Source organism: Vigna unguiculata, chromosome 7 (genome assembly GCF_037176805.1).
Source record: "Vigna unguiculata cultivar grain cowpea cultivar isolate G323 ecotype 2 chromosome 7, ASM3717680v1, whole genome shotgun sequence".
Classification (NCBI taxonomy): domain Eukaryota; kingdom Viridiplantae; phylum Streptophyta; class Magnoliopsida; order Fabales; family Fabaceae; genus Vigna; species Vigna unguiculata.
The window spans coordinates 15513949-15528286 of record NC_140798.1 but is presented as its reverse complement, the minus strand read 5'-3'; the positions used below and the strand labels follow the sequence as shown (position 1 = coordinate 15528286).

Sequence of the window (14338 nt, the reverse complement as noted above, 5' to 3'; positions counted from 1 at the left end):
TACCATTTTAAATATTTGAAGTAGTCATCTCTTCATCCCAATCATGTTTTAACCTGAGTGGTTGGTTTTCTGAACAAAATGAGTGGAAAAGATGAAATGAAACGTGATCCCACGTCAGATAAAACAAATATTTTCTTATTCACGCTGTCCTTTTCCTAATCGGTAGGGGGCACCTTTGTGAATGAATATATGAATGCCATTAAGCATCATAGAATATCCAATTCACTGGGATTTTTCATTTCTCAAAATTCAATTTTACCACACTATATTGCTGTATTATTATGATAAAAGAAAATGCAAGCATTAAGTATTATTTGTACATTTGAGAAATTGTGGTGCCTTAAAAGAAAAGAAAACATGGATTGAATAGTAACGAAAAGAAAGAAAAGAAGATAAAGCAAAAAGAAGCTACATTACATTGGTAATAGGAAGAAGGAGGAGAAGAGATTACGACAGTGCATCTCCCCAAACAGTTGACCTTGCAAGACACATACACAACACCGCACTCTTTTTCGCGAACACAAATTCACGTTAAATTCCTCTCAAACCTCTCAAACGCTAACTCAAACTCCAATCAAATTCCCTCCACGGAAACGATGTCGGTCGAGGTGGAGGAGGAGGAGGCCTTCGAGCACACACTTCTGGTGGTGCGTGAGGTCTCCGTCTACAAGATCCCGCCGCGCACCTCCTCCGGTGGATACAAGTGCGGCGAGTGGCTCCAGTCCGACAAGATCTGGTCGGGGCGGATCCGCGTCGTATCTCGTCGGGACCGCTGCGAGATCCGCCTTGAAGATCCGAACTCCGGTGACCTCTTCGCCGCGTGCTTCGTGTACCCTGGCCAGCGTGAGAGCGCGGTGGAGCCGGTCCTCGACTCGTCGCGCTATTTCGTCCTCAAGATCGAGGACGGTCGCGGCAAGCACGCCTTCATCGGGCTAGGGTTCAATGAGAGGAACGAGGCCTTCGACTTCAACGTGGCGCTCTCCGATCACGAGAAGTACGTCCGCCGCGAGCACGAGAAGGAATCCGGCGATACCGCCGCCGCCGAGGAGTCTCAGATCGACATTCACCCCGCCGTCAATCACAGGCTTAAGGTATATCGATCACAATTTCTACAGTCGGCTTGTTTCGATTCTGTAATTGAACTGCAATTCGCGACCGCGATCATTATGAATTAGTTTATTTCGAGATGGATAGATGAGATGTAATTTTTCATTGGTCCACCTGCTGAGTGAGTGATGAAGCATGATTCAATGCTTTGGTTAAGTGGATCAGTAAGATGGTGTTTTTGCGCTGTGCTTGTATTCTTTGTTATCTACTGTATGCTGTTTATTCTCTGACCAAGAGGGTCAGTTTGGATTAATTTATAGAAACTAAAATGATTTGAGCTTTTGACATAAGCTAAAGTCAATGTATGCACTTAATTTTCATAGAAGTTCTTTTCATTTAACTTGTTCAAATTGATTTGAGCTTACGAAGAAGTAATACATTTTATGTTATTTTCTTCTGCTGTACATGTTCATAGATAAGTTTATCTAAACACAACCCAAATAAAATTTTTACCAGTTTCTAGGTGTGTTTCTGTTTCACAATTCTTCAAAATTTTGATGAATTAACTTTCTCATATCTTGTCAGTGTGTTTCTCTTATCCTGTGGATCGCGACTTTTCCATTGTTCTCAAGGCTGTGTTTGTTATTTGGCATTTAGGACGGGGAAACCATTAGGATTAATGTGAAGCACAAGGTATCTGGTGGAACTGGCATGCTTTCAGCTGCTGGCCTAACCGGTGGGCATGCTGCAACACCAAAGCCAAAAACCTCGAGCCTAGCTCCCCCACCAAGTGGGATTGGGAAAATCAGGTCTCCACTTCCACCACCACCAAATGATCCTGTTGCTGCTCGGATTGCTTCCACAGGTCGCGCTACTGATCCTAAAGGGACATATGAAAGTGTGAAACATTCTACTGACTCTTTATCAGATCTTTCTCAACTACAGGTATGGGGTCCAGCTCGTGCATTTGGTATTTTCTTTTTCGAATGTATCATGTTGTTGAAATTTTTGGCTTAATAGTTATTGCATTGCACGACTTAACAGCAACATCATTTCCTATAGATCTTTCAGACGAGATCTAATTGGGGAGTGTATATGCTTTAGCTATCTAATTTTAATAGGATTGATTAACCTAATTTTTTCATATCGCATTCTCATGTTGTATCTCCAAATCGGAAGTAACGTACCCTTGATTTCAAGGCTTAACCGCATAAATGTCAAGCCATTTAGAATACTAACTGTATTCGTTTATTTTTTAGTTTTAGAGTCCTACACACTTGATCACAATGATTTAAAAAAACGAGCAATTTTCTTGGTTATATTCTGGAGCATTCCAGTTTAACCAAAGAGGTTTTCTCTGTTATGAATAACAAATGCATTTCTTGGTTGTTTGCATTTACAGAAAAACCTTCCCTCAACAAACACCTCAGGAGCTTCAGGATGGGCAGCCTTCTGATTACATATATGAGCATTTTAACAATGAGGCTTTTATTATTCTCTGATTTTTTTGGTTCTTTATATTGAGAAAAGCAACAGTGGAAGAATCTGTGCAGCGCCAACTACCAAGTAAATTGATCTCTTGAGAATATTATGGAAATATTTATGTATTTCTTTGTTTGTAATAACGGTTTTCTCATCTCTATAAAAAGAATCAGTATCTCAAAAGAATCTTTCTTAATTAAGTTTTGCATGTGATTTTATGTTAAAGGTAGTGTTACGAATGTCATGCATGTATCATCCGTCAAGAGAATACCGAATACCAAATAATTGAAATAGATATATATGAAGCGGTTGTTGTGTAGCTCGACAATATCCATTTTTACCAGCTGCTATATGTTACACTAGTAACTTGTGCAACAGGGCCAACAGCTATGTACTTGTGTATCTCTACACTGTATCTCTACACGGACGATTGCACTAAATTTCAAAACTCCCTGCTTGACATCACAATTTACTATTCATTGACAGTGTGTTTGGACAAGATAATTTAAGAAAATAATTTATTTATTTGAAGAATTTAATTTTTTTTTTTAAAACGATGTTTTAATAACAAAATTAAAAGAAAAATGAAATTGAAAATTTTTGAGAAGGTATTTTAATTAATTAAAATAGTAAAATTTGAAATTTACTTAAAAAAAAGAAAAAAATTGAAAGAAGAAAATTGAAATTCTTTAAGTTGTAGAATTTGACAAAAAGAGTCTACAAGTTTAAAAAGTTGAATTGGGTGAGTTAAAAATCGAGTTAGGTTAGTTTAGGTCAAAGATTGAATCGAATCAAAAGTCGAATTTGATTGGTCTAAATATCAAGTCAGATTGGATTATATATTTATAAAGAAAATTATTAATAAGAACATAATTTATAATAAAATCAGGGTTAAATTATTTTTCTTTTTCTAGATCTATAAATAAGAAGTTGAATTTGATTTTTAAATGGTTAAGAGATATTTCTTAATTCTATGAAAATGTCATATTACATTTTCCATCTAAATTAAGCTCGTTGTAACAAAACTCAAGTTAGTATTTTTGGTCAGTATTTTAAAATGGGTTAATTTGGTTGTCTATTTAAAAAAAGAAAAATAGTGTACATCGGGTGGCATATACAGACAATTTTAAAACTGCCACTATAATAATCTAATAATTTATTACTTTTTTTTAATTACAAATTACAATTTAAAAAATTTACATTAGATATATAAATGCAGAATTATGATATTGTATAATACTTGTTTAAAAACGTAAAAAAGTATTAATACCTATTTATTTTTATATATGAAAGGTACACTGTATTCATGATAGTTTATTATCTTACATTAATATTGAATAAGAAAATATATTCTAATGATAGTAATTAATTTATTTTAATAACATAGTAATTTATTAAATTTTATTTTTATAAGATATATCTTATAAGTAGTAATTATGTTACAAATAAAATATTATATAAATTTTAAAATTTTGAACAAATGAAAAATTTTAAATAAAAAATAAATAAATTGTACAAAAGTGAAATTTTACATTTCAATTCCTTGAAATAGTAATTTTAGAAAATTTATATAGAAAGAAAACGTCAAATCATTATGTTGAGAATTTTTTAATTGTCAGTATGATTAGACGAAAAGAAACTAAATTAAACTAATTTTTATATCTAAAATTTGGTATCTTTCTTAATAAATATACATGACGGTAGCTTTAAAAAATGAAAATGATATTTTAACCTATTTTTTTATCCACTTTTAATTTATTATTCTAATCACCATTAGATCATAGATTTTGATTATTTTTAGTGATGTGATGATCTAATGGTGATTGAAGTGGTAGATTAAAAGTGGATAAAAAATAATAGGTTAAAATATCATTATCCTTAAGACCTTCGTTTATGAAAATAAACAAAAAAAATTGATTGTATCTTAACAAGGGCAATAGTAAATAATTTTGTTCATAATTGAGTCTTGCAGGAAAATATTAACTGATGACATGGAAACAATTGTTTGCTGAGACTATTTGATGCTCTAGAGAAACGCCATTCTCCATAAACAACAAGAGCATGCTCCATGAACAGGTTCACATTTATATTACCTCTTGAAAAGTCCTTTGAAAAAGAAAATATATATAGAGAAATTACTCATGAGATTACTTAGTTAAGATTATAAGGAAGGGTTATTGATGTTAAAGGAATTGTCTCTACATGGCTTTCTTTACTTAGAAAATCAAATGAATAAAACTAGAAATAACAATGCGATTTTCTCGTATACAAAATTGAGCTAAGAAACCAAAAATGGGCATTCTTCGCGACTGTATCATACAAAAAAATAAAACAACACGAAGAAGCATGCTTCAGAGTCTACTGTTGGCATTGGAATATTTGCAAATAACTTACTCCTATTGGTAGTGTCTGATATCAGAATTGATAGTCTGGTTTCAGAACCCAATGAGATCCATTTGATCCTTTATGCAGAGTCGCAATTTCCTTCAACAGATTCTTGAACAGGGCAAGATCTTGTGAGGGAATACGTTCCTTGAAATACTGAACTATGCTGGCTGAATCAGAACTACCCCCTCGCTGTTGTATAAAAGTGCAGATTTGCCGAATCAATACTTCAGGTTGTAATCCAGATGAACTTGCAGTAGCCCTGGAAGATCTAACATCTAAAGATCTTGCTTGATTCGTGGAACTTGATAACATACTAGACTGATGTTCCAGCCCGGCACCAATGGCTTTCTCTTGGTTACCTCGAATTTGAGCTAATAGTTCGACAGAAGATAATGCTTTACCAGCCGATGCCCCAGCAGCGAATCCATTTAACTTCGTAGTTCCCTTGCTTTTATTTACCAACAGGGGATTCACAGTTGAACCAAACTTCCGACGAACAGATGATGGTGCACCAGCAGTTCCTGACCTTCCTGTCCAAGTGGGAACAGATACACTATCATGGCTTCTGAGCATTCGTGACTGACGTAAAGCTTCTGCAGCTCTTCCTGCAACTTGAGATGCTTGCTCCTCAAGTCTCATCTTCTCCTCATCATGGGCATTCATGATCAAATCATGGTTCACGGCACTCTACCATCATAGAACAGGTTTATTACGAAGGAAACACAGAAAAGTACTACAAAGTAAAAAGCATCACTCTATAACAACAAACAGGCTAATACGGCAGTATCACATTCTAAACTAGCCTGAGGCACAGAGCATGGTAAATGTAATTACAGTACAAACTCAGTACTATCTTTGTTCATAATTATCTTAGTTCTTGAAGTTGTGCAACAGGGTCTAGTTTTCCTAGAATCAGTCAAATAAACATAATGATGCATGATAAAACTGGATGTACGCTGAAACACTCGTATGCAGAGAATAAACTTACATGTATCCCATTGGCATCAAAAAGGCTTTTCAATATATCTGTTCCATCATCAACCCCATTATTATGTTCAACCTTCTCTTTCCCCTTTCCCTCCGGAGATCCTCTCTCTGACTTGTCATCATTATTAACTACAACATCTTCAGAATCCAGTCTGGCAGTTTGGCTATGTTCATTCTTGTCCTTATTTTCTTTCTGTGTCCCAATGACATTCACTTGTTCAGATATTTGACTAAAAATGTTTGAAGTTTCAGTTGACCCAGTTTCTCCATCCACGTTAAGTACGAAAAGATCTTTCATATCCCGGGCCTTAAAGAACCTTTTCTGTTGTGGATTCTTCAATATCTTATTTGTAAGAAAATGTTTGTAAATCTGACGGTGATACACTTTCTCCTCAATAGTTCCCCGTGTTATCAACCTATACACTGTTACATCCCGCTTCTGACCAATACGCCAAGCCCGCTCTCTGGCCTGTTAAAAGAAATGAATATCCTATTACTAAACCTTTCAGGATTTAAATTTGAAACCACAACTCCTCCACGATGATAAGAAAATGAAAACAATTTCAAAAATATAAACGTCAGACAATTTTACTCTAAAAACTTGTTTGTTTATTTAGATACATGGTTAAGGATGGAACGAAATAAGGTGATAAAAGAATCCACTGTATGCTTCACCTTTCTATGCCTCTTCATTCCTAATTTCTCTATCCCGTAATCCCCATGCCATAAAATATCTAAATCGCAACTTTGTCTTCCTATGATTTATAACCAACTGGCTAAGTGAACATGGTGGAAGGGAAGTTTATCATTCAAATTTCAAAAATTTCGACAAAAAGATGTAGGTATCCAGTACAAACCAACCTGCATATCATTTGAGGGATTCCAGTCAGGGTCAAAGATGATCACCCTATCTGCACCTGTAAGATTGGTCCCCAAACCCCCAACTCTGGTCGTTAAAATGAAAATAAATATTTCACTTGAGGCATTAAATTCATCTATTAAGGCCATTCTCTGTTTTACAGGAGTGAGACCATCCATTCTCCGATAAACATGACCAGAAGACGTCAAAAAATTCTCAAAAATGTCAAGCATTTGTTGGGTTTGAGTAAAAAGTAGAACACGGTGACCCTGTTCCTTCCAAACATTAAGCACTTGACCAACAACTTTCATTTTCCCACTACGTTCTGGATTTCCATAATCTGGATCACTGAAGGCATGATCCCTTTCAAGTAGATCAGGGTGGTTACAGATCTTGCGCATCACATCAATTCCATAAAGAGAATTCCTGTGTCCATCCAATATTTGCTCCACATCAGTGCTAGCTAAAAATGCTCTGTAAGCAGATACTTGTTCTGGTGTAAGGCTGCAAAATAGAACATGCTCCGTCTTCTTCGGAAGTTGGGCATTCACATCAGCCTTCATCCGTCGGAGAAGATAAGGCATGATTAAATCACGGAGCACCACAGCACACCTAAAAAATGACAAGTATATTAATATTATTTGGTGTTAGAGGCTTACCTTCAAAGTTAACTAGTTCAATATCCCTAGATGAAATATGCAAACAACCTAATTAAAAATATTGATCAACAACTTCTTTTGCTTCATTTTCCCACTCATCAAAGGATCAGGATTGGTTACCTGTTGTAACTTATTATTAAAACAATACAATGCCTTAAATTTTGTTTGAAGAAGTACAATATAGAAATTCCTGGAAAAACATTTCCAGTTTATGAACAAAAGACATCCATATTTTAACCAAGTATTGACCAAATTAAAGCGAAATACTATTTTTGGATAAATTTCGAATTGTTCTTCTCCAACTTCAGTAAAGATTGGTAAACTTTCTAGTGCAAAAAGGATATGAAAACTGGCCACCTTGACCTTATTTACCCTCAATTCAATTGGATGTATTCTGGTGCATCCAGAAATATACCAATGAGTAATTTTTCCCTTCTGGCACTTCTATGAAAATTGGTTATGGAATTTAATAATCGATGAGGAAATTTACACCAGTAAAAGGTTTGTTTTAATGGTTAAATTAAATATTTGGTCTCTATATTTGACACTATTTTTTATTTTGGTCCCTACATATTTAAAAAAATAAACCTCTACATTTTAGTTGTTAAATAAAAAATTATTTATGGTCCCCTACTATTGTCAACCAAATTACAACAGTGTCATACATTTGTCTGAAATGACAGTAAGGGTCAACTTAAAAAAAACATTTAACAGTTTTATAACTTAGGGACCATAGAGACCAAATTTTTAACATAACCCTTCCAAAATTATACCTTTTCCCCAACAAAAGAAAAATATTGACCCACCTGTATGCTGTGGATACTTGCAAAGGTGAAGCATTTGCATACCCACCAACTGCTATAGGAACTGCAAATTCAACTTCGAATACAGGTAAAACACCCAATTTTCCAGGAAAAACAAAATCAAACAATGACCACAGTTCAGTCAGTTTATTCTGAATAGGTGCACCAGTCATTATGATTCGATGTACAGTTTGTAGCTGCTTGCAAACAAGGGTAACTTCAGCATTTGGATTCCTTATTTTATGCCCTTCGTCAAGAACTGCATAACCCCATTGAATATCAAGCAACTGATCCCCCAATATTCTGAGCTGTTCATAAGTGGTGATAAGTAATCCAGATTCTGATCTCATGACACGATTTATCAGGGATTCCCAATTTCTTGTGTTTCTAGATGGTGGCACACCTTTTTCATAATCATTGTCACTTGAACTATTGGTTTCACAGTCTGTTTCTTCAGATTTAGCTCGCTTCTTCCTAGGAGCAGAATCTTCAGCCGATTCATGTAAAAGCTCTACAAGGAATTTTGGGTACCACTTGTTAGCTTCCCTTTTCCACTGTCGCAAGAGTGTAACAGGGCAGACAATAATGCTAGGTTTATACATGCCACTATAGTGCAGTGCACCAAGAAACGATAAGACCTGGACAGTTTTACCAAGCCCCATCTCATCACCAATAATTCCACCAGCTCTTTGGCAATGCAATTCCCACAGCCACTGAACACCAACCTTTTGATACTCAAACAGAGCTTCAAATATCTTAACAGGGATTTTCAGCCCACCTTCTAACGTTACATAAGATTCATGATCATCAAGTTCAATGCCTTGCTCTTCTAAATTTTCAAAACTGGAACTATCTAAGCAACCATCTCCATTTTCTGGAAAACCAGATCAATAAATTGAACTATGTTATGAACAAAAACAGACTTGTACATAATACTAATGCAAACCAAAATTCTAAAGGTGAAATAAAAGTGGAACAAGTTTATGATACATCATATAATATTTCCTCACATCAACACATGGCCAATGCACATGCTTTATTTTATTAGAATTTCCTTTCAGAATCTTTCGAAAAGGGAATATTGGTCTAGGAAATAAGTTGAAATTTGTAATCCACTATCAACACATAACTTATCTATACACATATACTCTTACACGACAAAAATTTAGATTGCAAGACAGGCATTTTAAAACTGCAATCAACAAAGACATATAACACTAGAAACAAAGAAGCACTAAAAAAAGACACATCACCATTTGCATAAAATCAAATGCTGATAGCAAATAATAATTATGGCAAAAGATATATCCAGGCTAAAGTTTTTAAAATATAACCAAATACAACTAGTTTGAATTATTCCTCTATATTAGCATCTCTAACAAAGACATTGTCAAAACTTAATATGAAGTTACATGTAAAATCACAATATATTTTAGCTCCTCTTGTTAATTTGAGTGCATCACGAGGCCCAAAAATTTATTACCAGATAGGAAAGTTAATGAAGTTATAAGACTGATTTACTGTTTCATATTATTTTTCTTTCTCTTGATGTTCAGGTAAATAAGAATTTGATCCAATTTTTCAATAAGAACATTACATTTTAACATACCACTTTCTTCCATACGTGTATCCTCGCAAGAAACACGCTTGGTCCACTTTCTTCCAGGCAGAGGCCGCCTCTTCTTCCTTTTTGAATCTTTATTTAGCTCCATTTCTCTATCTAGAGGTTTGGAAGATTGTAGTGGTTTCCTGAGCCTTCGAAATGGAAAAGTGGGTGCATCAAGCTTCGGTGCATCTTGAGGCTCAAGCAGCTTGGTGGTTGGGCGAGATCTTGCTGCCTCATACATAGATTTGGCAGCTCTTTCAACACTGGCAGCAGCAAGATCACTAGCATTTTCCTCCTCAGCTGCATTATGACTAGTTGACGTTTCTAGTTGTTCAAAACGGCGCTCAAAGCCCTTTAACTTATGAAAAGGGGTTAAAATTCCTTTCCTCACCAGTTCATCCCTTTCCTAAGTCATATGAAGTAGTAGAAAATGAGTTCCCCGTTACTACCTCCACCAAGTATTATATCCTTAAAATTTGGTACACTCGTACTTCATAAAAATCGAGTACTCCCCTTCTAATCACCAATTCTTTTAGACCAAAAAACAAAATGACAAACTAGGACAAAAACAAAAGTGATTATAAAAAGTAAAACTCACTGTTTCAACAAAGCCGGCAGAGGCTGCATCCAGAACAGTATCAAAATCAACATCATCGTCAAACGAAACTTTCTTAAGTCGTTTTCCCTTGCCTTTGTCTGATTTTTTATCTTCTTTAACCTTCCTCTTGGGCTTCCGTTCTTCCCTAGCTAAACTAAAGATCAATTGTCCATCCTCAACACTTTTCGAAGCATCATCCTTGGACAAATTCAAAAGCTCTTTCTCTAGTTGAGCTTTCGTCTTCCTCAGACTCCTCAACCTATCGGCACTAAGAGCACACTGAAGGTTTGAATTGTTGGAGGAATCAACCTCAGCAATCCCCGACACCAAGTCTTCTTCACCAGCATTACTACATTCTTCATTATTTTCCACATTTCTCAACCGCCCAACGGTGGAGGCAACGGCATCAATTTCAAATTGAACAGTTCTCAACTTCTGATGAAGTTCAGCTTTAGGATTAGCCGATGGATCGACATTTTCACGTAAATCAGAACATTCTTCCTCAGCACTACCTTCAGCTTCAGTAACGGTCACTGAATCATTCTTAGTAACCTACAATTTAAACATCTTCAACCGTCAAATCTTAAGTTTTGTTTCAAGTGAACATCACAATGCTATTAATTTCAACACCGAGTTCTAAATTAAACTTGCACATTATTTCAAAGGAAATAGAAGCAGTAAAACTCGAACTAAAATGCAGATAACAAATAAAAATGTGAAGAGGCAGAAACTAATGATATATACCTTTTCCAAAACGTCGCGTTCAATGTCTTCGGGATTGGCAGATTTTACGCCCAAACTACAGAGCAAAATTCGATCCTCCTCTTCCTCCATCGAATTGTTTAAACGTTAGCAAATTCTCGCGGTAATCATCGTGACCTAGCTTCCAAAACAGAAAGCGGTTATCATTTTAACCGTAACTCAAGAACGTTCAATTTCTGTTCGACGATTCCGATTCAGATGAAAAAAGCTTCTTCGTCTTCTTCGATTCCCGTGTCGGAAAGAAGAGTCGGTGACACCGTCGTTGTGTTTTGTTTCCGTTTCACCCCTCTATTTCGCTCCCTGTGGTGATCCCACGTCTTAACGCAAGGAATGAATCGTCGTTTTGCTTCTTGCGCAAGATTAAACTTGTGTTGTTTAATTAGAATTCATTTAAAAATTCTTTGAAAACTCTAAACCCTCTCTTCAGAAACCCTTACGGGATTATCAATCCTAACACTGTGTATAACACAGACCCTTACAGAACAATCAATCCCTCGACACTATGTCTACATAAATAAAAGTTTATTTTCCTTTATTTTTGGGCAAATAATATATATATATATATATATATATATATATATATATATTATACTAATCTAATTATATTATAGATTTAAATATTATTTTAGTTTGTTTTTTTATTCAATTTGATTTTTGTTTTTTTTAACCTTTAATTATGTTCAGTTTGGTTTAGAGTGTACAGGTTAACATAATTGACATGATCATGATCGTTATTCAACTTGATTTGGTTCGTTCTCAATTTAAACATCAAAACAACAAATGAATCACGAAACAAAAATTAAATTGAAAAAAAATAAATTAAATTAAACAAATAAAATTAGGTTTAATTATCCAGATGATACTCATTTTAGTATAGGTATGTTAATTTGATATTTGCTTTTAAAAAATTGTCAATTGCATCTCAACTTTTGGAAAGGTACTTAAATTAGGTCTATTTCAGATGAAATTAACTAACGTCGTTAGTCAATGTGTCACGTATCAGTATGTGGTTTTTTTTATTTTTATTTTTATTTTTTGAAAAAAATAAAAAAATATCATATGTCAGATTATGTGTGACACATGACATTGTCAATATAACTAAAACTAACTAAAATAGTATTTAAATCTACATTATATTATATTATAATATAACTAAACAAACTCCCTGCAATTTACATTTATACCCCACTTTATTTACTTGACACTTATTCCATTTTAAATTTATTAGTCATTTCACACATTAATATTATGTTTATTCTTCTATTTTATTTAGTTGACAATTATTTAATCTTACGATTTTTTATCATTTGACCCATTGGTTAAATGGCATGATAGAATTCAATGTTGACCATAAAAGCGAGGGGAAGGAAACTTCCTTAACTTAATTTCATCATAAGGAAACTTCCTTAGCTTAATTCCATGAAACTATGAACTTGCATTAGTTTCACACATTAATAGCATAGTTATTTATAGTTATTTGTATTAATAGTATTATTATTTGTATTATTATATTGTTATTATTATTGTTATTGATATTATCATTATTACTAATTATAATAATAATAATTATTATTATTATTATTATTATTATTATTATTATTAATCACACTAAAAAAATAATGCTAATGTATTTCATTTAATGGAATATTTAATTTAAAAAATTCTAAATTTTATTCATATACTAATATTATGTTATTATACTACACAATTAAATTGTTATGTCAATTTTAAATTTAGCAAAAATAAATATTAGAATGTTGTTCACTGATGTTTCAATAGTAAAATAATTATGTAAATTGACAATTCGATCATTTTAAATAGGTTTAAATAGTCATTTGGTCTCAGTTTTGATCAACTTTTTTCAATTTGGTCCTAGTTTAAGATTTGTTTTTAATGTGGTCCTAAATTTCGTAAAATTCGTTCAATCAAGTTTTTTTCCTTAACGCCGTCAAAATCGTTAACAAAACAGTATACACGATGGACTATTCCTATAACGTGATGTGTTATTCATTGACATGACATTTTTGGGTTTAGGGTTTGATTTGGATTTAGGGATTTGTTTCCATTGAAAATCTAAGGAGGTTGTCCATTGTGTGCATTGCACATTTTCGCTTCCATCAGAGAGAACGTTGTTATTTGACTTTTGTTTTCCGACGAGCTCTCGCATGTTGGTTCTCCATCTGCGTGCTCCTCGTGTTTTCTAGTTCATGAACTTCGAATTGCACTACCCTTCGTTTTGCAATTGGCTTTGTGATGAGTTGTGGTGCGAGATGGTCTCACGGAAGTTGAAGAAGAAAGAGGCAGAAGTTTATGATGTGGTGGCAAGTTGAACTAGGCTCTGCGCGTTGTGATGAAGGTTGACGCGATTTAGGGTTTTGCTTTTGGGTTCTCGTTCTTCGATGTGTTTCAAGCGAGTGCATGGTGAACATGGTCGTTGTTGTCTCACGTGGATGACAAAGATTGTCGTCGAGTTGTAGGTGGTGTGCTGATGGGATCTTTAGCAAAGATCCAACTAACGTCGACGACTTGTAATGTAGAGGATACATGGTAGTTGTGCGTCAATTGTGCAAGTGCAAAAACTGCCTAAGGTTTCTGGTTTGTAGGGGAAAGGATGGAAGGTTGAAGATGATGGGTGATGTGGCACCACATCACAAGAAAATAATAGTCCACCATATACACTATTTTGTTAACGATTTTGACGACGATAAGGAAAAAGATTTGATTGAACGAAATTTACGAAATTTAGGACCACATTGAAAACAAATCTTAAACTAGGACTAAATTGAAAAAAGTGGACCAAAACTAGGACCAAATGACTATTTAAATACTAGAACGTTGTTCACTAATGTTTCAATAGTTTGAAGGGTTAATATGTTTTTTGTCCCTTAACTTTCAGTCAGAATTGGAATTAGTCTCTTATCGAACTTTGACCTAATTTAGCTCCCCAATTTTATAAATGCATGAATTTAGTTTTTTTAACCAAACTTTTTTAAGTTTATTTGACGTTTCAACCGCGTTTCAAGATACCATTTGAATTGTTTATACCATTTGACACATTTATTTTTCAATGTTAGCTGAGAAACGCGTTTCAAACATTAAATAAAATTAACAAAATTTGGTTAAAATAACTAAATCTACGTATTTCAA

General features: G+C 34.2%; 2 protein-coding genes across 2 annotated transcripts; one reads left to right on the top strand and one right to left on the bottom strand.

Annotated features, from left to right (window-relative positions):
* The first annotated feature begins 407 nt into the window (after positions 1 to 407).
* ABCI18 (non-intrinsic ABC protein 4) lies at positions 408 to 2729 on the top strand. Its single transcript, XM_028082372.2, has 3 exons — positions 408 to 1091; positions 1705 to 1992; positions 2450 to 2729. Exons 1-3 carry the CDS (start codon positions 597 to 599, stop codon positions 2501 to 2503), a joined length of 837 nt encoding a protein of 278 aa, XP_027938173.1. The 5' UTR covers positions 408 to 596; the 3' UTR covers positions 2504 to 2729.
* Positions 2730 to 4676: 1947 nt separating this feature from the next.
* Positions 4677 to 11673, bottom strand: CHR8 (chromatin remodeling 8). Its single transcript, XM_028080184.2, has 7 exons — positions 11174 to 11673; positions 10430 to 10981; positions 9835 to 10237; positions 8229 to 9099; positions 6766 to 7375; positions 5906 to 6373; positions 4677 to 5604 (listed from the first exon to the last, which is right to left on the bottom strand). The coding sequence occupies exons 1-7, from the start codon at positions 11261 to 11263 to the stop codon at positions 4945 to 4947; spliced, it is 3654 nt and encodes a 1217-aa protein (XP_027935985.1). The 5' UTR covers positions 11264 to 11673; the 3' UTR covers positions 4677 to 4944.
* Between the last annotated feature and the right edge of the window lie 2665 nt (positions 11674 to 14338).